We start from the raw sequence: 25,839 nt of genomic DNA, 5'->3' as shown, positions 1-25,839 counted from the left end.
CACACTTTTTTCCATGTGCCGTATCAGGTCACCCTGATGTTGGTGAACACCCAGTGTAGGTTAGTACAGATTAGTTTGCATTCCAAGTGATGTCCAGGGGGAAGATAGTACCAGAGGAGTTTCCATTGCTTTCTCTGGACACATGATGTTACGTGAAAGAGAAATGCCTTCTAGAAGGTCTTTTTAAGGGTAACTGGCTCCTATTCAGATGTTACAGACATGGAGAAAACCCGAAAAACTCCATTTGGGCAAGCCCACCAAGGTGAGGAGTAAACTCACAACCAAACTTCCAGTGTTCAGGGATGTAACCATGTGGGCACTTTTATAATTAGCATCTTGAAGCAACCTTAGAAATGAGAAACGGTGTCAATCTAACAGATTTTTCAATGTCAATGTCCATTTATATGTATAGTAAACATATTTTATACAGTTTGCTATACACTACTTTAACTTGACTGTTATCATGTAGTTTCAACAACCTAATCCAAAAAGAAACTATTGCTTTTATTATTAATACTGATATTCTAGAAACACCAAATTCAAAACAATTATCAGTTAAAACAGAAATTAAGATTGATTATTCTCATTTTATATATGAGAATTTAAAACAAGTATACAGAGTATTTCAAAAATATGGGACAAAAATTCAGAAATGGATTCCTCACTTATATAGAAGGAAAATAAGTTAAAACAACATAGATCTGAAAATGCTTCACTTTGAGAGTTAATTAATGAAATGTTCAAAATGTCCCCCTCCCGCTTGAATATAGATATGAGAGCCAAGACTTGACAAAAAACAACAAATAAACGTACTGGGAACCTGTTGCCGGTGTGCTTCTCGGAAAAACAGAAAGTTCGAAAACGTTTGTAACAATTTGATGAAAAACTTTTATGCAAAAAAGTTTTTCAAAAGAAAAAAAATTATCAGAAAAGATATGATTATAACATTTCCCATGGACTTGCTTCCTTGTTTGAGGTGACATATTGAATGTGTCACCAGGAACTAATGAAAAAAATTGCTATTGGTAAGTCATTGCAACAATGCCAACGAAGGGCAAGGGGAAAACCCCAAATAAAAGGCAAGGTCCGATGACAACACGGAAAGTTTGTCATCATTGTTAGTTTGCCACCTGTAAACTGGTGTTTGCTCCCGATTCTGTTTCAGATACTGCTCAAGCCGTCACCAATCCTCTGCCCTTCTCAAGACATCCAAAGACTTCCACCCTTTTGATTCATCGAAGCACCTTTCAAATCACCTTGCGGACCAGCAGTACATCGATCTGCTGATTCTATGATTCCCCAAGGAACCAACTTCTACTAAGGTATTTACCAATATGCGACTGATTTGTAAACTCTCTCTCTCTCAATCAGGGACTGTAATTGATATATAAAATTAGCATCTTGATAAGCTATGTACTGAAGTGCATAAATTGCATATAAATAAATGGGTACTGTTAATCGGATGATCACTCCTCAACATAGTGATCACCTCGCCCGACTATGTGATAGCAGTATTCATAATGACTGGTCAATTTGATAAATTAATCAATATTTATCAGACTGTGTGCCCTTTTTGGTCATTGTTCATAATCACTTGGTCCATAACATATAAATAAAAGTTTAACGTAATAAAATATAGAATATATATAAAATACAAGTAATTATTAATTGTAATAATTACTTTTGTTTCAGGTGTCAATAAGACTACTTTCTGTAAAAGATCATTGTTAAATAGTATGCCATCAACATGACTGTATTGTGTAACAATGATACAATCTACACACACAATTCAATAACTCACAATATTCTAAATCACATAATACATGTGTTTAAAAATATAATACAGATAATTATGCAATGATGATAATATTAATGCTTGTAAAATTAAATGAAAGATCTGAAAATATTATATAAAGCAGTCACGAAGAATCCATTGTTTTAAAAATTGTGATGGGTACATTATAAACTCTTAACTTAGAAATGATAGAGAGGGACATGCCCAGATAATAGAAAGTTATGGAATATAGAATTTGTATGTACAGCAGTGGCATAATTAGATGTGAAACCTCACAACTTGGAGCCCCAAACTTTTTTCATGTTTTAAAAATTTATATTGATGTTATAAAATTACATATATCACCATTAAATAGTTCTTTTTATGTAATGTAAAACTAAAAATATTATAAAAAATAATAACTTTAACTGGAAGAACCATTAAAAGAGACTACAAAACACACTCAGCTCCATCAACTATAAGAACATTTATGCTGTATCAAACATATGATGAACATTTTATGAAATCCTGTAACAAGTAACTATTTATCTTAGTAAGTTTGTCTTAACATGTTTTGTGTTGTTTGTTGGTAAATATCAATTGTATCATTGCATGTGTTCCTACATTTTTTAAATAAGCCTCTTATGTAACAGTGAAGGCTTATTAGACTTGACCAATCGTGGGTATATTCAAAATTTTCTTTTTAAACATACTCCAATTTTGTTTGAATAGTCTGATAATGACTTAAATATAGTCAACAGATGCTAATGAAAATGCAGCTGATTAAACTTTTCCTTTAAAGTGCTGAAGTTTAAAGATTTTGTAGTTTATTTTAGTACATAGATATATACTTTTATATGGAAAAGATTAACCATCTTTTCCATATAAAAGCAAAATCAAAACTAAAAAATGAAAAGGAACAAGAGTGTATATTCTCCATCTATGAAACTAACCTCTGATGACTTAATTTTTTTTAACCTATATTACTATACTTCAACTATTTATCAAAAGATATCTTTTACTTGAACAGAACAAACATTTTCAATAACTTTTTTTTTTTTTTTACTATTTTACATTTTTAACTATTATTACAGCATTATCATTAATTCCTACTTATCACAAAATTTCTGTGACTCTGATATCACAGATATCATATATTCCAGTTAATAATGACAATTCAGTTAGTAATTCAGACCTAGGAATAATAGTAGTAATAGTGTATTATAATGAAAGATGTTCGCAAAAATGCTGTCTTGTTTGGGCTTCTTAATTTGTTTCAGTTCTATGCAATTTAGATTTCTTTAAATCCTTTGTACCATTGACTTTTCCCAAATTTTGAGATTTCTATCTGCAAATCTTCGTATTTTGTAGCTTCTTCCATGGTTCCTCTTGCTATATTAGTGATATTAGTTTAGACACCAAACTAATCAACATTCTAGGAGTTTGATTAGTCTGAAGGCTAAAGGTTCAAAAAATTTTTCCTTGATTACATTAGTAAATACCATTTTTATCACATGTAAATGTTATTAAAATTTCTATATCATTCTTAGTTTTCATTTGAGAGTGTATGGTTTCAAAATACATAATCATGTGCATTTGCAGAAAATTTTCCTGGGGGGAGAAAGATTGGAGACAAATAATTATATCAATAAATTTTTATTTAATTACTGTATATCTNGGTAAAATATTTGCTTAAATAATAAATAAATATTTTACCTATGAAAAAAATGAATAATAAATGTTTAACATATACAGTAATGTTTAACAACATGTTTTTTAATTTTTGGAACCTAACCCTCCTTTCCGCACTAGTTCTTTGTTTTATATAACACGGATTTGCATAACATGGCAATTTATTGGAACGTAACTCCCATGTTATATGGGGATTACCTGTATTTATAATTTTAATTACAATATAACTTAATAAAATTGTGTATGGCTGTTATGAGATTTTGTTATATCTTTTTATATTTTTAATTACTATAAATTGACAAAAAGCTTAATTTTGAGGGTAGGGATGAGTTTTATATAAAAAAAAAAAGTATAAAGTCTGATCCTACTGAAGATAAACAGAACCCCCTTTATCCCCTCAACCTTTCACTACCAAAATTAAATAGCATCAATGTCCCTTATACTGAGATATTAAGCAAAACAGACACCAAAACACACACATTCACAGAATTTTTTTTACCAAGTTTGGATTCAGGTGGTCTCAAAATGTAGAGATTTGCAAAAAAATCAGAGGGTCAAATTTGACATGATTCCAATACTTTCCCTTCAGCTGGGAAAGTAAAAACAAGTGCTTTTAAATAGAAATGTAAATATAGAAGCAAAATGTAAAATTGATATTAAAGAATTAATGTGATAGTTACATTCAAATAGATAGAACTATTCTCCACTTGATTTAATTTAAACTAGAAGAAAGCATAACAATGGATTAGTTTAAAAAATTTTTTACAAAAATAATTCAAATAAAAAACAAAACACATTATATATGTTATGGACAAAGTGATTAATATGGGCATTATTCATAATGCCCAGTCATTATGAATAATGACCAACAAAATTGTGCATTGTAATAAATTTCAATAATTTATCAAATTGACTGGTCATTATGAATACTGCTATCATCTAGTCAAGCAAAGTGATAATAATGCGTTGAAGAGTGATCATCCAAAATACATTAGCCAATCAGCACCCACATCTGAGTTGCGTGTGCATGTTGCGTTTAGTACCGAATTTGGCAGCGGTCACAACTGTTTGTGCTTTCAATGGATTCCTCCCGGAGGGGAGCTGCCGGTAGGCTGTGTATTGTTTAACGTCACTAAATATTGATTTATGGTAGTTCTTGAACACATGTAACAATAACTAGTATGTATTAATATCTAATAAGTGGGTTAGTATTTTTATGTTCTATCTTTATCTCATTAAACAAAATACAAAATATTCAGTAATATTGAAATACTGAAAAACTGTGCAATAATTTCTATAAATTCCTGACTAGCATCTCAAAATCCAAAAAGCTTCAAATTCAAAAATGTCTAGTTCCAGTGTTTCAGATAAGAGGACTGTATATTTGTAATATCTAAGTTTTCTAAAAGTTATTTTATAGAAATTTTATTTTAATATATACAATTAAAATGAAGTGCTACTTGCTAGAATTTATTTTTGAAAATTATGAAATTACCAATGATATCTTTAGAAAATTTTAATTTTCATTATTAAATAATAATAATCAAATTAAATTTAGAAAAAGATTAACAGAAATGTCTCATCTTTATTAATTTTAAATAATATTTTAAGTTCAAGAAAAATTGGCTAATAACTTCAATGAATCCTACCTCAGCTGTCCACTCTGCAACCATGTTTTCCGTTGCCTTTTCCAAATGAGCAAAATTATCTTCTTCTGTTGGTTGTGATGGTACTGAAACTAATGATGATGAATGATTACTTTCTTTTATTTCATGAAAGTTATGATTTGGAGAACAATTCACTGGAGGTCTCTGAAGTGCAGGATGCATCTGTTTAGTTATATTTGTTAAAATAGCACCAACAGAATTTGATTCAATTGTACATGTCCGCTCATTTTTAGGACTAAGTTTATTTTCATTAATCAAATTAAGATCTTTTGCACTATCTACAAATGACTGATCACTATTCACAATTTTTATTTCTTTATGTTCAAGATCTTTTGATATTTCTGTCTTACATTTATCTAATGATTGAACACAGTTTGTTTCTACTTTTGACTTCTCATCAGAAGGCCTGATGGACTTTGTTGTTAGTTTAACACTATCTTGATTCTGTCAAACAAAACAAAAAGTTTAAAATCTTCCAAAAACATTTGTTATTTTTTAATGATAATTTTAATTCTTAATTAACAGTAAGTATAACTTATCTTGAACACAAGATATTGAAGAAAAAAATTCTTACTGAAGATTCTTCTTCTCCCCCAGAGTCATCTTGAGCACTGTCATAATCTTCAGAACAGTTTTCATGACCCTAATATACCATATATATATTAAATTATCAGTATTCAAAGAGTATATTTAAATTATATGAAAGAATTATATTGAGTATATTATACAACTGTGATAATCTTATCAAATAAAAATCTTTTAAATAGTTCATCTTTATCAGTAGAGCAAATTTAATCAAATTTTTTTATACAGGGTGGGCCAACAAAAATGAAACGGCAGAGTTATCAAGTTCGTCCAAGGAAATCGCTCAGACAATTTCAATTTCATAAAGGGGATGAAGACTCAGGACTACTCATTGGTATTGCCTGAGTGTGACTATTTGTGACTTAGAAAAACCTCCACTTTTAGGGGTGGAAGGTTCTCGAGGGACTACTGCTCTGACATATAGAGATATTTTACAATGCAATCTTAATTCTTTGAAGAATACACAGTCTGAAAAGGAGTCCTTGTTACCAACATACACTGTTCTAGTTTACAATGATAATAAAGAGAGCACATCGGAAGAGACTAAGACACTGCTCACTAATTCTTTTGATCAAAGATTGCATAAGGTGCCTGTCAAGCGTATTCGTAAGATTAACAAGGGTAGAATTGCTGTTGATTTTTCTATCAGAGAGGAGGCTGAATACTTTCAGGAACAATTAGACAAAATAGAAGGATTAAAGGCAACGAAACGCAAGACGGCGTCTTCCTCTTATGAAAGTGACTTCAGTCCCCAACTCAATTACCAAAGAGGACCTACTAGAATACCTGCTTGAACAGAATATTTTTTCACAGAAGTACACGATGGAGGAGTTTAAAAAGGTTTTAAACATTCGATTTTCAATCAAACAAAGAAATTAGTTTTTATCGTGGGTATTAGAGATGTCACTGGAGGTTAGGGCAATGACTAAAAAACAAGGATATCTTTATGTTCAGTGGAAAACGTGCAATGTTTATGATTTTTTCCCTGTACAAAGTGCTACAAATGTCTTGCTTTTGGACATTTGGCAGCAAGTTGCCCATCACCGAAGAAAGTTTGTAGCCATTGTGGTGATGATCATTTGTTTAAGACATGTACAAAGAAAAGTGAAAAGCCTAAATGTGCTAATTGTTTGAGGAGTGGCCTAGATAAACATGAACATAACACACTGGATAAGGAGTGTCCACTCTACATTAAAGCAAAAGCCTTATATATTAAGACAGCTGACTACTTACCTTAATAATTATGGAATCCTTTACAGGACACAAATTGTTTAATTCATAGTGCTACCTCTGCTCCTTAGCACAACAACTAATACAAGCAGATCATCACTTCTCTATATACATTTGTGTTTGCTGACTGTAAGAAATATGTAAGCTTCATCATCTTTCTCTGTTTTTGGGTTTAAAGTGTTGGAATTGATACTTACAATTACTAGCTGTGTGGACTTTGTTTTTTTTTTTTTACTTGTACGCATATTATATATGGACTCATGGGATTCTCAAATCTTTGTCTTACAAATTTTCTGCACGGGATAAATTCTGTTAAACACTTTGTCAGAATTATTGTATTTACTGCGACCTTCTTTTGCAAAAATATTCCTGCAGATAAGTAATCTGTTATATGCTGCAGCAAGCTGATGCATATTTTTCAGGTCTTTTATTGTCATTGTGTTTTTATTTATTTATTTTTTTTAATTTTTCTTTTCACTTTGCTTTGTTCATTAGTGCATACTGTAACTCGGTGGAACTATGTAACGGATATGCTCCTGTAATGCTCATTGCGAAACAGGACTTTGTACCTTGTTTTAAATGTACAATTAAACTAATGAATGAATGAATGAATGAATGCCCGAGTGTGAGGAAGAGTAGAAGAAAGGTAATTAAGGGAAGAGGCGAAGGGGAAAAAGTAAAGCGAGATAGGAAAGGGGAAAATCGCTCAGACAGGTTGATTTTATTCTCAAGGGGGACATCTTCAGCAATAAAGTTTTTGCGATTCCGAATACAACAGACAACAAAAAATTTTAAAAATTATTCATTTTTTATTAACTGAACAAACACTTATTTCGGAAAAAAGTAGCACAAACTATTAACAAACATAAAAAAAACTTTTTAAGCTGGACCACATATGCAAGGAAAAAATATTTTTTCCTTGCGTATGCGGTCCAACTTAAAGGGATTTTTTTATGTTTGTTAATAGTTTGTTACTTTTTTCCCGAAATAAATGTTTGTTTAGTTAAGAAAAAAATGAATGAGTTTTTAAAATTTTTTGTTGTCTGTTGTATTCAGAATTGCAAACCCTTGAGAATAAAATTGACCTGTCCGAGCAATTTGCTTGAATGAACACGATAACTCTGCCATTTCGTTTTCATTGGCCCACCCTGTATATATAGCATAATAATTATTTTTTCTAACAAAATTGATAACACTAAACTTTGTCTTATACCTATTTCAACCTGCTTATCAAATATAAGTTTATAACTACAAAACAATATAAATCTGACTATGCTTTATTTAAATGAGGATGAAATAAATAACTGGAAAAAAAAATTGGATGAAACAAACAGTTAATAAAATTCTTACAAAAAAAGGAAGTAAAAACACACTGAGTGTGGCATTACAGACAGAATATGCTAATGAGCACTATGGTGATGTGACGTAGAAAGAGGACAAAACCGGATCAGAAATGAAGAAATAACTTTAACAGTTTGAAGATTGTTTAACTACAACCAATATTATCCAAGTAAAATTTAACCCCAAAAATTATAATTTACTAGTAGAATACAAGTTTTTTTCCTGTGTCTTTTGGATTATCGTGAATAAAAAAGGAATACAAGTTTATAGCAGATATGTCATCACACAAAAATATTTATATTAATTAAATTTTGTATAACTGTAACTCAATATAAAATTGAAATTTTAGTCAAAATGGAATATCATATTAACTGTGTACTCCTTATCGTGATTTAACCATGTAAGATAAAAAATGAACTAATCAAAATATGTTAATAGCAAATATGTGAAATAATATAATGTAATAGTTAACAACACAAATAATGATATATTTGTCAAAACAAACATGCCAGAATACGTATGCAGGTCAAGTGCGTGTTGTATGTACCTTGTTCAGATTGCCGAACCAGTAATATCCAGGTATGCTGATGAGTTAACTCTAATTTGTCTATATCCTTTTTAAACAATGTATGAGGTTTTTAAAGTATTGTATGTTAAAAAGATTTTTTATTCTTTTAATAATTTTAGTTGACTGAGGAAGGGCATATTTAGCCCAAAATGAGAGATGTAAGTGTGTATCAACTAGAATAAAGGTAAAAGAAAGCCAAGTGATTGTTAAGTTGCACTACATTGTATTGGATAAACAACAGAAACAGAACACGACACAGTTTCAAATTGATAAATAGTATTATTGTTTAGAACAGGGGCCAATATAACATTACTGGGGGGGTCGAGTATCAAGCTTAAGTTAAGGATAAGGGGGAGCTAATGATCAAGCTTATCTATCTCACTGATTGTCAGTTACAAAAATTATTAACAAATATACAATAAATGACAAAAATGCAAAATTAAAAGAAATGCATTAAAATAGTAAGTACTTTGCTTTGCTTGTAACACAAACTTTTTGGTGGGGTCGATGTGAGGTTTCAAAAACTTGTAGGGGATCGATGATCAAAAAGTTTGGCGACCCTTGGTTTAGAAAAAGACATATCAATTAAAACATTAGGCAATTCCAAGTATGATCATGGGGTCTGTTATGTCGATGATTCAGTAGCTCTAAAAATGTTCTTTGAGGACGTGGAGTTCTTTATTAAATTCGATTTAATAAAGAACTTGTCCAGTTTTGTGTGTTTTGTCTGCTTTTTAAAATGTATGAAGTAGGCAATTACATTATCATTGAATGCATTTGTATTTTGCTTGACTATAGCAACATTTGGGTGCCACTTTGGTGCGATTGGAATTTGGTTTCTTGCATTGATTATTTTTCAATAAGCTCAACAACACACATGATGACTGCACAAAGCAGACTGATTAACTACAGCTAGCTAACACGGCTAGCTGATCAATGCAGGTGTGTGATTGTAGTGCCACTTCTGGTGTTGGGAATGAAACGAATACAGAAAAATAAAAAAGTCATCAAAATGTGAAGAATATCGAATATTATAAATATAGACGTTCCACTGTATTATTATCCTATTTTTTTCATATTAGTTTTAACTCCATTAAAGCATGTTTTTGTTTCTTTTAAACTGATTTGTTTTCACCGATTAACACTGTAAATTTATTAAGTAATTTGTGTTGAAATGACACAGTAAATATTAAAATTCTATATAAATCTTATGTGAAAAGACATACAATGCAATATGTTAGTGCAAAATTAATTATTACATTAACAGGACACCATGAGCATACAGTATTTGATATACTATTTAACTGTTACAATAACTTGCCATCTGATTTAAACACTGTGTTTTTGTCATGTATCTGTTTTGCTTTTTTGTACTGCACTGTTTTTCTATTTGTATTTCTGATATTTAAAAAATGCCTGTAGCCATAATATTAAATGAATTAAACTGAATAGAATATTTTTGTTAAGTCACATTACAATATTACATTTATTTACATAATCTTGTAAATTACTATTTGAAAATTATTTTTAGTAAGAAAACTATTACAACCACCTTTCTTCATTTCTAACTGCTAGCCATTATTGAAAAAAGTTTAATAAATTTTATTAAAAAATAAAATTGATCTTTACTTCAAAAAAAATTCAAACATAAATAACTGTTGTCTTGGTCCCTGAAATGTGAAAGATGTAGTTTCAATCTTCTTTCAGATTACTAGTTGGCATGTGTAAAACAAAATATGAACAAATCTGTTACTTGGTTTTATATAAATTTGCTAATTTACATAAGATTGACTAAAAAGCTTTCTACAGTTAATAATCAATTTAAAAGTTCAGTTAATATTTTTGATTTCATAATTTTAAAATAAAAGTGCCAGAGATTTATTGGTTTACAAAAAGCAGAAATGCTTTGATATGTGTGAAAGACATATTAAACATAAATAAATTACAATTCAAATTATCAAAGAATTAAAAAAAAATAATTGCCACTTAACAGTTTTGACATACACTTGCTTTATAAAATGTAAAATCTCCTAATAAACTTTCCTACAACACAATAAAAACACAACAAAAGATTTTACATTTTATAAAAGAAATTACATTCCTTTACCTGTATGTACTTCTTTTTTTGAGGTACACACAAAAACAAATTAAACTGCTGATATTTATGAATTATCTTTATAAATACTCCATACTTATTGTCAGTTCTGTGACAGTGATATTGCACTCACATAGTCTGCTACATTATTTCATAAATACATAAAACAACTGTGTTTATGAAATTTAAAAACTAAACGTTCACTAATGTGAGTTTTTTTACTATTTCTATTGGTTTTTTGATGTAGTTTATGTAAAAACTAAAATATTAATTCTAAATTTATAATTAATTAATAACAACAACAAGAGCAAAAATAACAGTAGATAAGAGAGAATCAAAAATCTTTACTTTGTTTTCCATGAAGGCACCAGAGGCATCAAATGTTCCAACTCTATCTGCATCAACATCATCTTCCGTGCTCCATTCTGGTAATTGATCACCTATTGAAAAGTTTGAAATTTATACAAAAACAAATAATTTTTACATATAATGTATTTATTACACTTCAGATATATTTGGCATAAACAAACACTACAGGTAAAAATTCAGAATTAAATTAAATTTGTGCATGCCATCCACACTCCTGTGCTAAGAAAAAAAAAGGACCATAACTACAACTTTTCTGAAGTAGAAATTAAAATTTGGGCAATGGTATTTACGTTTTAAAAAATATAAAAATATCAGTAATATATATTGATATATATATAAAATTGTATATTTGTGAAATTTTTATATTTTTTGAAATACAATATTTTGAAATTGTGTTAAGGTCTTTTTGGAAAACTCACTTGTATATCTAACTTATCCATGATTGACACAAATTTTGATATTTAAACAGTAAAACTAATTTTTATTTTGCTACAAGAAATGTTTGAATGTAAGCCATGACCATATCTATATTGGTGTTCAGATTTAAGACAACAAACACAAATTGTAGGTTGTCTAGAAAAGTATTTGTGAATTAAAGATGAAATTTTGTACACACACATCTCACATCATGAAGTACTGTGCCTAATACCTAAAACATGAGGTAGCAGATAATAGTGTGTGTGCCATCCCCAACAGCCATACAACACCCACAATAGGGAATTCGTGCTGTTTATAAGGTTCTGGAGAAGGCTTTGTGGTAATAAACCCAGTTTTTAGATCATGTTGGATCCTGAGAGGTGGCTGACATGATGCAATAGCCCTTTCCAGATTATCCCAGATATGATCAATCAAGTTTAGGTGCAGAGACCACTTCATTCTGCAAATATCATCATCTTCAAAGAAATCCATAACCAGATGAGCTCTGACTTAGCATTGTCATCCATAAAATTGCAACTGGGACCAATGGAATCCCCTAAAAAGTCATCTCTATAGTGTTGAGCAGTCAAAGTTTCTCTCTTGAAAATGTAAAGAAGTGTGTGTAGCCATCCATCATGATACCTCCCCAGATTAGGACACCATGTCCATCATAGAGGTAAATTTCCCTGATGTTTGAGGGTTGATAGCATATCCTACATGCTCTCCAGATTGTGTTAGGGCAGGCATGGCCAACATATGGCCTGTGTAATGAATTTATGCGACCTGCGATTAATATCTCAATATTAGCTACTTGTCCAAATATCACAGCAAAAAATTTTGACGCCTAAAAAAAGTCAACAACTAACTGTGCATTTAGAATTAACGCTCCATTACAAATGTCTTCAGCCCAACACAGAGTGTTGATAATGCATAATAATGTGAAAAATGTATCTGTAATCTCTATGTACAATTTAGTCTCTACAGGGTGACACCACAATCAGATCTCACCACCTCAAAATCTTGCTAGGGCAGCCTCTGGTTCGGCTCGGAGGCAAAAACTGTTGGCCACCCCATGTTAGGGGCAATTGTTTTTGGAAAACTCATTAGTATATCTAACATATATCTGAATGAGAACATAACAAAGGCTCATTGGTTCTGTATTCAGAGATGATGTTCATAGTAGCAGGAAAGATGGACTTTCTTAAGGGAAGAGTCAAGGAGAGAAAGACTTAGGGTCATCTACATAAAGCTTCTCATCTATACACAGTTTGCATCAATATCAATGTTTCACTGGTTGCAAGCTCATGAGATAGCTATCTGGCTGTTATCTCTCTATGACATGGCAGTGAAAGCCTGTTGACGATCTTTGTGAGGTTAATTTTGGTCAATCTCTGCATGCTCTTATGGTAATGATTCCTGTTTCTTGAAATCATTTCCACAGCATGCACACCAATTTTATTTAAAAACTATCCTAATTTTATAATGCACTTTTACACATTAATCTACATTTGTGTGCATTCTTCAGATTGATAGTACTTGGAAATGCCACAAAATATAAACATAAAAAGCATTAAAAGCTATTAAATAAATGCACAGAAAGCCATTTCAAGCACTTATGAACTCAATACTTCATCTTCAGATAGATTTTTGGAAATGACCCCCCATTATTATGGAAACTAGCAAAGTTCCAGAAATGTGGCATTCTGATAGTTTAAAGTTAGAAAAATTTTATCACACTTAAAAACAAGTATGTCAAAATGTTTCTAACTTTAAACCAAGTATAGCAGAAATGTTAACTGTTTCTGAAACACTGATGTTTCCATAGCATTGATGCTCCATTAAAGCATTTTAGTATTTTTTATGTTGATAATACTAACTAGGAAAACTCTTACTCCAAATGAAAAGCTTTGAATTATATAATTTTCTGTTATGTTACACTGTTGCACATTTGTCTGCATTTTTAAACTTAAATAAAAATTAGCCACTTTAATCAAACATCCTACTCAGTCCAGAGTACTACTGGCATATCATGATTGGGGCATCTACTGTTGTATATTAATAGGATTGAATAGTATAATAAATGACTTCATGTTAATGTTTAATATATATAGTGTATCTCAGATAATCTATATTGCACTTAATGCTTAAAAAATCTAGCAATGAGAATTGTTATAAATTTTTATTTAAAAACCTTTTATATTATTAAACAAACAATAAAATTCTGTGTGGTGCCATCTGTTATCAGATTTAATATAAAAATGTTTATATTTTTAATTACTTTGAAATAGTAAAAAGCTTAATTTTGAGGATAAAAAAGTGTAAATGTTAAAAAACAAATAAAATCTTCATTAAGTCTTACTCCTGTTGAGATATAAGACCCATCTCTATTTCCCCATCCTCTTGACCTTTCATCACCAAAATTTAACAGAATCAATGCCCTTTGTATACAAGCCACCATGTCAAATTTCATTACTTAATCTTTACACAATCCTGAGACATTAAGCAAAATAGCTGCCAACACAAACACATCCATGGAATTGTTTTGCCATTTAGTTTTGTTACTTTTTTGGATTCAGGAGGTCTTGAAACACGGAGATTTGCAAAAAAAAATACTTAGAAGGTAAAATCTGACATGATTCCAATATTTTTCTTTGCTATGTATATACAGGGTATATCAGAATAACATTTTAAAAATTTGGGGATGAAATTTTGAACATTTTGATATAAGGAACCAATAGCCGAAAATGTGATATGAAGTTTCTACAGTGGTAAGAAGTGCTTGACCGCCCTTCACTTTGGTAGCTACCCTTCCGTCCATTGATGTCATGTTATTGTTCTTGACTTCTTCCTCTGAGGTTATGTAAAGTCCCTTGTGTACGCAACACCTGTAGAAACAGTTCATGAGCTTATGGAGCGCATCTTTATAGCATTTAATACAATCAGAGGGGAGCGTGGCATCTTACAGAGAATCAGACAAAACATGGTTTGTCATTGCACATTATGTAATGAAGTTGGTGGTCGTCACATTGAACATTTACTCTAATGTAGCCATTGATTCGATGTACAGTTTGATTGTACTCTTTTGTCTCTGTTTCTACTCTGTTTTGTCAATAAAACTTGTCATAAATACTGTATTCTGCTGTTGCATTCAGCATACTAACTGCATAGAACATGCAAAGTGCTGTAGAAACTTTATATCACATTTCTGGCTATGGGTTCCTTATATCAAAACGTTCAAAAGTTCATCCTCTACAATCCCCCAAATTTTTAAAACATCATTCTGATACACCCTGTATAACAGCTGGGAAAGTAAAAGTTAATTTTTTAAAAAGTAAAATGGACACACACACACACAAACAATAAATTTTATTTACAAATTATTAATTACTGTTTGGAAAACAAATTTTACCTGCACCATCTCCCTCATCATCCCATCCACAAAGTGATTTCTTATTTGAATGATGGCTACTGGATTTATTTGGGCCATTAGGCAAACAATCATCATGATTGTTTATATGAGTGCCTCTATCCAAATCTTCCCCATTCTTCTCTTTATCCATTTGATTTCTCCATGACCCCCTACCTATTAATATTTATATATACAAATGTATTGTCAGTTACAGTTTCAACTTTCTTTAATTATTATATATCAAAACATATAATTCAACCCTATTAATTTATTATACTTAATTAACAGATCTAATATTACATTAAGATATTGGTGATTAAGATAGATATCCAGAAGTGAATTGTCTTGTACACAGTGCACTTAAGGTAATCAAAAAAGTAATTTAACGTGAATACAAAGACAAATATTTCTTTAACAGAATCACATAGCTATTCAGGCATTTATCACAATGTATAATAAACTTGTTCATCCCATTCTCAAAAAATTACTGTTCTTGCAGTCACCCAGTGACAATGAATTTCATTTCTTCACCAATAGCAAAAAGGTGTTTGTTTGCACATGTGTTCCTTCTAGCATGGAAAAGCATGAACAACAGAAGGACCAAATTTTTGATTGTATGCAAGAATGAAGAATCTACCATCAAATGTTTTGAAGCAAATGCAGTCTGATGTGATATATATGATAATGTATGTCAGTGACTTTGCTCTAATTATCCACTGAATCAAACAATTTTGGAAGAAACTATGAGAAATGTAACAAATTTTTGAAATAAATAGATTAGAATCAGAGCATTCAATTTAAAACACAAAACAAAGTCTAGCTTAAAAAAGAATAACTTATAATTTTCTTGTTTCTGGATTCATAATTCCAACTCCTGGAAGAGAAGATTTCTGTAGAATGAAGGAGAAACTTCAAAAAGATGGTCAACATGAGTTTGAAGCACCCAAAAACTTCATAGTAGTAGATGTTTAACATTGGCTTAGGAAATAGTGATTAAAACAAAAAAAAAATGTCATAAATTAGCTATAATGGTAAAATTATTAGTTAGCTGATGCCTTGACTAGTGGACAAATTGAATGAATAGTGTAGATTCCAAAATGTTAATGTATTAAGTCATTTGGCTCCCCTCCAAAATTAATACAAAAATTATTATTGGATCAGTATTTCTCAACTTAAGTACCTTTATTGATATATGAAAAGAAAATCTGTAATGATTATGAAATTAATTTTAAATTAGCAATTTTTTTTCAATTTGTGAACATATAAACCATATGTTAACATTTATTTTTGCAAGACTCATATAGACTGTGAATTAATGATTGTTTATTGTTTTCGCATAAGTGCTTGTATAATTTTTTAAAAAAGTATAATGTTCTTTGGAGATGTAAACATAAACAGATAAATAATCAAAGACTATCTATTAAAATTAACTCAGACCAAGCAGAACAACAATTTGTCATAAAATGATTTGGATTTTGTCCTGGATCAATTCATCAATTCTTGCAGCCTTAACTTCTGTTTTCATGCAACTTTGATGTCCCTAGTTTTCATCAATTATCTTGTTTACTTTCAAATCTCCAACATCATTCTGTGATACTGTGAGAGGACATGATATTGTCTTCATACATCTTTTTGGCCCACAAAAATTGAAATGCTACATTACAACTTTAACTTTGTGTCCTAACCATTCAGTTTTGCCAATATGGGTCATTACTAACTAACTACATTAGAGTTAAAACCCAACAATTCTTTGATTTCTAAATTGTAAGCACTGTAAAGTTACAGTTTAATCACTTTATATTTTCATGACAAAAGAAAAAAAATGCACCTAACACATTAGCAGATAGAAAAATTTTTGTTGATAATATAGACTCCACAGTGTAAAAACAAAAATTAATTAAAATTTTTCAATATGGAAACAGTCAAATGATTCATCAAGAGAAAGACATCAAAAAATTTTTTGAAATGGTTTCATAAAAAGTGATAATGATAATACATACTAGTCAATTTAAATTATAAAATATGTACAATTAAATACAAATCATCAGTTATGCATTATGATAATCCAATAATTTTTGATTTCTTTTGTTACATTTAGTTGTTTAAAACCTATCTGAATACAATTACAATATGATTTTTGGGTGTATACTATAATGAAAACTTTCATTAATTTTCAGTTGTATAATCTTACACATGAAGTGTGAACAAGAAAAATAATTTGATGCAAAGTGTTATTGCAGATTACTTGCAGAGAAAAATATTAATAGAGTCTAAATCAGTATTTCTCAACTTAAGTATAAGTACCTTTAGGGATATATGAAAAGAAAATCTGTAATGGTTACAAATGTAATTTTAAATCAGCAATTTTTTCAATTTATACCTAGGCAATTCAAAATATTCCACACTTGAGTCCTAAAAAGCTATTAACTTTAACTTTTTTATATATTTTACAATGTTTTATACATTTATGAATGTCTGAGTTCAGTTATTTTAATTCAATTCTTTTATATTTATTAACCTTGCACCTGGATTATTAAAATAAGTTTCACAAAACAAGTTAATAATTAAACATCAATAATAATAAAACACTTGTTTAAAGTTTTATTTTCAACAGTGATTCAATAATTAACGAGAGTCACAAAAGTTAATATTTTTATGAAAGCTTTTTTTATATGACTGGAAAAGGTTGGAAATCACAGATCTAGACAATAGGGAAACAACTTTTTCCTTAGTTTATTCATCTGTTGTAAAAGTGAATAAATTTAAAAATTATTATTTAATGAATATGATTCTTTATTAGTTTGGTTTCAGCACATTAATAGATGCTACTTACATTTGTAAAATATCTTTATCATTTAAAAAGTTCTTTAAAAATAAGTTCTATGAGGTCTATCCCAAAAGTAAGTGTACCGATTTTTATTTCAAAGTATACAAGTGTTACATCAAACTACAAATGATCTTCTTCAAAGTATGACCTGTGCAAGGTCACAAAGTGGTTCCAAAGTTTTTTCCACTGGTCGTAGCAGTATTTGAAGTCATTTTCCATAAGAGTGTTTAGTTTGTTGGTTGTAACTTTTTTGATGTTTTCCACTGTCCTGAAATGATGACCTTTCAACTGTAGGGAGGTTGTGGGAATGTGGGGATTTTTACTTGGCCAAAAACTCTTGAATTGATAGTGCTGTGTGAACAGGCACATTATCCTGGTGCAGCACCCAAACTTCTGCAATGTCCCTGCAGACTTGCTTGACCTGTTTTCAAAGTCATTCCAAGACATCTTTGTAGAAGGCCTGATTAACTGTCTGTCTGAAAATAAAAATTCTTTGTGCACAATTCCACGGCTATAAAAAAAATGATAAGCATTGTCTTTACCCTGGATCTTTGTGCCATCTAAACACCATGTTTCTTGTTAAAGTGTCATCTCCATAAGCTTTGGTTAAATCTGCAAATGTCTTGGTTGCATATCTCTTGAGTTTCACACAAAACTTGATAGCATAATGTTTGAGATTTTTCTCCATTTCAAATGTAATGATGTGTTAAAATACTAACTAACTAACACAAAGAGATTGTGCACATTTGACTTAATCAATCAACTTGAAACAAGTCTAGACATGCTGCTAAGATATCTAGCAATGTGAAAATACCAATTAATGATGTGTTAAGCAGCACAATCACTAAATGAAAAATCAGTACACTTACTTTTGGGACAGACCTTATATAACAAATTGCAAACACCAACTAAATTTAAAGTGTCCTATACAGAATATATACAATTCCCAATATACTTTTCCTGATCAGTATTAACTTTTTTACTGATTCATTAACATACTAAGTTTCTTTGCTACAATTCTGGAAATTTATTCTTTGTGGTTTTTTGTATGTAAATTCCTTATACTATTAATAACACAGTATTTTATTTTTTAAATAAATGCTGATTACTACTTTATGCAGATATTAAAATATTTCTAACTAGTTAAACTTTTGATCATAAAATATTAAAATTTGTTTTATCATTTAAAATCAGCTTAAGTAAAAATTGTTTTTGACCGTCATTAAGTCATATTCAAAAAATATTAAAGTATTCAATTTTTTGAAATTTAATCTAAAAAATATAACAAAAATAAATAATAATTAAAAGACTAATTTTAAGTCATTTCTGTAAATTTTTCTACTATACAAATAAAAAAATGTTCTAATTTGGCAAAAACAGGTAAAATAATTATAGATTAAAATTACCAAAATGACTTTCAATAATTATATGAAATTATTTTAAGTTAAAAAAATTTGCTTTTAATGATTTGGTGATAATTTATTTCCTCCCAAAAGATTAAATTCTACATACTCCATTTTTCTGGTCCTCGAGATCCAGCAGTCCTCCACCCTCCTTCTTCCCCTTGACCTCGAGGTCTCCTCCAATTATCTAGGGGAACCCTAGAACCTTCCTTTCTTGGAGCATTACTATTATCGTCAATTCCACTGCTTCCTCTTCCTACAATTAGATCAAAATATACAAAAGAATATCAGATTAAATATTCTAATTTTATCATTTGGTAACAAATAAAAAATTAAATTTTATTCCTTAAAAATGTTATTACCTGTATAAGGTCTATCAAATCTTCTCTCTCTGAAAATGATGTATGTTAAAATTTAATAATATAATACTGTTAAAAGAAAAAAATAATCAGAAAATAAACCTTTAAATCCCAATTACAAAAAAGACTAAATAAAAATACTTATTGCATACATAAGTAAAAGTTTATTACTTTTTAATATTTCAAAATTTTGCTCTAAAGGCTAATTATTAAATAATAAGCTTAAAGTAGTTTCAATTTTAAGTTTTACCGATCTTCCCAACGCTGATCTCTCTCACTCATGCTCTGGCTGCGCTCCATTGGCCTTGGTCTTGCAAATGGGCCATCTTCATCTTCAAAGGATAAACCTCTTGGATAGTAACTGCCACGTCCTAAAAGTAATGTTTTGAAATTTTATTTCTTAAAACATATAATATGATAAATAAAATCTTCTACAGTATATTAATTAAATTCAACTAAAAAAATTAAACAAAAACAATTATTTTATTAACAATTTATGAACAAGCAACCAATGTGAAATCAATGAAATTGAAAAACTATATTTTATAAAGTTATTAATCATTAACATGATTTTTTTAACAATTTTTATTAACTACGGTGACTTCTCAGTTATACGACTCTAAAAAGACAAACAATGAAAGTTGTATAAGGGTATGAGAGTTGTACAAAAGAGATTGACCAATTTGAATGAAAAAGGTTAAAAATATAACCGTAACCCTCTCAGTATTGATTACAGGATTTCACATGGCACTCAACATGTTAAGCAGTAATAAATTAGAAAGAAAACAATACATATACCATGAATAATGTCACCTTGAAATAAGTATTTTAAACATTAAAAATAAATTTAAGTTTAATGCTCCTTAATAGTAACATTCATTTCAACTAATGTGATCATTAAGCAGTACAACTGAGGATGTCTATTACTGATGCATTGTTAGTGTATGCAGTGTACTTGAATCACTTTTGATGAATTAAATCATTATTGAATCATTAATAAAATTGAATCATTTTGAACTGTAAATGCATCTCTATTTCAGATAAGCAAAATGAAATAAAAAGTTATCTTAGATGAGGAAATATGATATATTAAGTATATGGTTACTATTNAAATTCATTACAAGAAAATGAGAAATTACATATTATAATTACATATTATATTTAATTAATTTTATTAATTTCTTAATTTCACTTACCTCTACCTCTTCCTCTATCTACAGATCCTCCACGACCACCCCCTCTTGAAATACCAGAATTTCCACCACCACCACCTTTTCCAGTTAAACGCAACACTATATCACTGTTTACACATCTTGACCAAGGCCGCTATAAAATAAATAATTTTTTATTATAAAAAATTTTATTAAATATGTATTTAAATTGTATGTTATGGCAATATTTACTCATGCCTAAATATAATCATTATTATAAACTAATATTTTCAACTAACCTGCTCTTCTTCAGTCATTGGAACATAAGCTAAAGGTAACTGACACTTCTCCACAGCTAAAAAAGGAAATTCTGATAAATCTGGCATTTTGGCATCTTTATTAAACAGAGCTAACATTTCTTCTCTCCCATAACGATGTTCTGCCAGTTTGTATTTAGTACATGCTGGAGATGATGGTGGTGACATAACACTATTACCATGAGACAAATTGCGTAACCTGTAAATAATTTTTAATGTCATGTTATATTGTTGTTACTTATTTTAAAACTATGTAAAGTAATTTATATTAATTTAATATCAATAAATAATTTTATAATTCTGATAAACATTTTTAGTAATTAACATCACAACACACAAGATAAAGCAAAGTTGACTAAGTATTTTTTGAATCAAAATTTCATTCTGTTAAATAGAAAATGATCATCAAATAAAAACAAAAACCACATACAGTGGTACCTCAGGATACGAAATTAATCCGTTTTGAAACTGAGATCGTATCATGAAAATGTTGTAAGGTGAATCATTTTTCCCCATATGATTCACCTTACAACATGTAAAACCAAATAATTCATTCCAACATGAAAAACACTCTCAAATTAAAGCTAAGTAGTACCTTGAAAAAAATAACTTTAGTAAGGAAAACACTGAAAAGTGCATTTTGTAGTTGTAAATGTATAAATAACTATAATAGAATAATAATTGATTAAAAAAATGTAGTTTTATTTGTACTTTACCTTTGAGGATAGATGTCAGTGAGGTGTAAACTGGTGGAGGAGGAGAGGGAGAAGGGAAAGGATACTAAAACTTAACTTACATAACATAATGTAATAGTAACTTAAAAATAACTTAACACTAATTTTTTAACTTTTCTGTTTTATATATATTTTATTCATTTCTTTTTGTCGTATTTCCTTCACTTCCACCAGCACCTTAACGCGGGTGGATGGCCGAGTGGTCAAGGTGGCAGCCTACCGCTCTGGGGGACTCGGGTTTGAATCTGAACGTAATCTGGTCGAAAAATCCCCATGAATTTTTTGGGGGGGATCCGTTTGCATATGTCTGGCCCCGTCCTTCACCACCCGGAAGCCCCATTGTGGCCTGGCCGAACCCATAATGGGCTTGCAAAAATGAGGCACTCTTAGTGCCCACAGAGCAGAAAGAGTAAAAAAAAAAAAAACAAACCAGCACTTTCACTTCACTGGATAGAGGTTGCTTGATAAAATATCTATCCAAAGAGGTTTGGCTTTGCCTAGTTTTTAAAATGTTTCTAAAATGACTTAGGCAAATGTCATTACTCAGAGCAGCAATACGGCCAGTGTGAACTTTTTCGGAATGTTTCTTTTCAATAAAATTGGTCATTTTCTGATAATACCTCAAGATTTCCTTTATCGAGTGAGATCCTTCCATGACGAAGCAAAAACGCGGACTGAGACCAATGAACAGAACTGAATAAAAAATGGCACTGTGAACTAATGTAACGTCGTATGGTGAGTTTTTGTTCGAATCGTGGAGCAAAATTATGTTCAAAATTCATGTTGTACCCTGAAAATTTCGTATGCTGGGGCATTCGTATCCTGAGGTACCACTGTATATTAATCATAGAAGTCACTTAATGTTATTGAAATTAGAAGTCATATTAATTATATTTTTTGAATGAAACTGATTTGAATATTTCTAACTCAAGTCAAAAAATTTTTATTATTATAAACTTCAAATATTAATGCANGACTAATCCCTAGCTGCTATTCAATCAAGAGAATAAGTAGGATTCACATCAGGCTGCAATTTCCAGATCATATTCAAACAATTATTCTGCTAATTGAAAAACTGAAAAATAACCAAAATCCTTTTGCATGATGGCTCTAACTGGAGGAGGAAGGCTACCCTTAAGAGAAGGAACAGAGATGGTGAGCTATACTGTATAAAGCAATCATAAGTGTGAACAAAATCTTTTTTTTTCCTTCTTCATGTGAATAGAAGAATACTTGATAAGGTCTGAAAAAACACAAAGTCCTTGGTGTGTTAATACATAAAAAAAAAAGATTCGAAGTATTTTCTGTTATAAAGTATGATTAGAATCTTACGTATAACAGAAAATACTTTTTCTGTTATACGTAAGATTCTAACTTCTATGAAAAATTGTAAAATTAGTTTACGATATAACTGCACAGCACACCAGGATGAATATAAAATAAGACTCACATCAATCATTAACTCTTGAATAACAAATATTTTTGTAACTCCTTCTGGGCTCTTCAGGTTTTTTTTAATTCAAAACAAGTTGGATCTTAAAATTCAAACATAAAATCAAATAGTAAGAGAAGATTTTGAGTAACAAGAACTTTTGCACATGCATTCCCCTTGTCATCTTTAAATAAGATGAACATTAAATATCATTGTTAAGTAAACCCTGTCATGCAAATGAAAGACATCTCCTCCCTAAAAGAGTTAATCGTAATTCACACTGGTTAATGGTTGATGTGAGTCTTATTTTATATTACTTTAAGAATAAAATATATATCTATTATTATAACTGGCATATGATATAGTGAATTATGGTAATAGAAATTATAGCTCAACACCCTTTCACATTTTATCATATCAAGAAGACTTCTTAGTGTAACAAAACATAAAATGACTTGAGGTGATTTTTTGATGTCATTGAAAATTTTTGCAGATTATATGTAGTAACCTAACACAAAGTATGGATATAGCAGAAAATTATATTTATGAGAGTAAGCAAATTTTTACTAACTATTGATATAAGGAATTGTCATAATGATTCGAATAATAAGAATGATGATTAAACATAAATAGATTATAATATTTATGTAATATCAATTAATTTACACAATATAAAAGTTAACATATTATCATAATTACCGTTAATATTAGGGGAATCATAAAGTAATGTCATTAAAGTAACTTGTTTACTTGTAAATAATGAAATCTTAAATTTTTTTATTTTTTTTGCAGTTTTGGGTAAAATGGCCAGCCAAATACCAGAAGAGGTACATATCCAACATTGTATACTTTTTGAGTTTCACAAGGGTAGTAACACAACAGTTGCTACCAAAAACATTTGCGATGTTTATCCAAATGCATTAGACATTCGTAAATGCCAAAGGTGGTTTTCTAAGTTCAGATCTGGTAATTTTGATCTTTCTGACTCAAATCAATCAGGAAGGCCAACAACTTTAAACAATGACGTGTTAAGGGCAGAAGTGGAAGCAAATGCATGTCAGACAATCAAGGAACTGTCAAACACTCTTAACCAACATGCAAATTGGTAAAGTATGCAGAGCAGGTGTTTGGGTCCCACATAATCTGATCAAAGAAAACAAAGCTAACCAATCCACCACATGCAACATATTGCTTCAACAGCACAATACAGAAGCTTTTTTTGATTGCATGAACACTGGAGATGAAAAATGGGTCCTCTATGATAATCCAAAACACAAAAGGCAGTGGCTCTCTCTGAATGAATCGCCACAAAGTACTACTAAGCAGGCTTACATCTCAAAAAAGCACTTTTATGTGTTTGGTGAAGTATTTGCAGAATTGTTCATTTTGAAGTGCTGAAACCTGGACAAACTATGAATGCAGACCTTTACTGTGAACAATTGGATTGAGTAAATCAGCCTTTAATTGAAAAGTGTCCAGCAATTGTCAACAGAAAAGGCATTATTCTGCAACATGATAATGCAAGACCACACTGTGCAAGACAAACCCCGGAAAAAATTGATGAATTGGGGTGGGATATACTGCCTTGCCTAACATTGCACCATTGAATTTCCATTTATTCCAATCACTACATTTTCTGTGACAAAAAAATTTGAAAATTTGGATGATATTCAAAATGCCATCTCCAGATATTTTGCTCAAAAACCAATTTATTTTTATTGATCTGGAATTGAAAATTTGCACACTAAATGGCAAAAGGTTGTTGATAATGAGGGTTATTACATCATTGATTAAAAATAAAAACAAGTTAAAAATTTATTTGTTTGAATTTAATGTAAAAAAAACAACATTATTTATTAGGGGGATTGGAAAGTAAACTTTATTAAAATAGAAGATTCTAATAAAAACACATAGAAGGTTAAAAAGTTGTGTTTGTACCAAGCAAATTGTACGAAACAATTTTTTGATACTGTACAATCAATACAATGGAAGAATAGCATCAATACAATTTTAACACATTTTTTTCTATTAAATATAAATAGTTGCATAAGTGTCTAGCAAATGGGCACAAATTAGTAATTAATAACAATTTTCTCAGTGTTGTTTGCCTACTATTTCTTACAGTATTGTCTTTAACAACAGATAACATATAATAAATTAAGAAATGCCAGTAATTTATAGTACTATATTGTGAGTAAATAGCAATGAAAAAATAAACATTTAACATTTAAAACACTAGTTAAGACTGACAATAATTGAGTGTTATTGGTAAATGCTGAAGTTGATTTTCAGCCATCTTTTTGCATGATAGCTTAAAAATATCTAAAAGTGATAACTATATTGTAGTCAAAGATCTGGTTAAATGAAGTTTTATAAGTGATTCAGACAACATTAATTTAAATGATTGAATACAAAAAATGATTACAGTAAGTGGATTCTGCTCTTTTTTTTTTTTTTTAATTCTTTCCA

General features: G+C 29.9%; 1 protein-coding gene across 3 annotated transcripts in view; it reads right to left on the bottom strand.

Moving 5' to 3' along the window:
• LOC111632102 (GRB10-interacting GYF protein 2-like) overlaps positions 1-25,839 on the bottom strand; it is a 94,952-nt gene that overhangs the window by 10,061 nt on the left and 59,052 nt on the right. For all 3 annotated transcript variants that reach the window (XM_023376469.1, XM_023376471.1, XM_023376470.1), the window contains exons 3-11: positions 21,187-21,403; positions 20,933-21,062; positions 19,987-20,107; positions 19,740-19,768; positions 19,487-19,633; positions 15,148-15,321; positions 11,301-11,392; positions 5,708-5,776; positions 5,116-5,577 (exon numbers count right to left, since the gene is read on the bottom strand). In XM_023376469.1, the coding sequence (XP_023232237.1) occupies positions 5,116-5,577; positions 5,708-5,776; positions 11,301-11,392; positions 15,148-15,321; positions 19,487-19,633; positions 19,740-19,768; positions 19,987-20,107; positions 20,933-21,062; positions 21,187-21,403 (1,441 nt within the window). The remainder of the gene's footprint in view (positions 1-5,115; positions 5,578-5,707; positions 5,777-11,300; positions 11,393-15,147; positions 15,322-19,486; positions 19,634-19,739; positions 19,769-19,986; positions 20,108-20,932; positions 21,063-21,186; positions 21,404-25,839) is intronic.

Source organism: Centruroides sculpturatus, unplaced genomic scaffold (assembly GCF_000671375.1).
Source record: "Centruroides sculpturatus isolate CEXI.00-Female unplaced genomic scaffold, Cexi_2.0 scaffold748, whole genome shotgun sequence".
Taxonomy (NCBI): domain Eukaryota; kingdom Metazoa; phylum Arthropoda; class Arachnida; order Scorpiones; family Buthidae; genus Centruroides; species Centruroides sculpturatus.
This window is presented reverse-complemented; position numbering and strand designations above follow the sequence as displayed.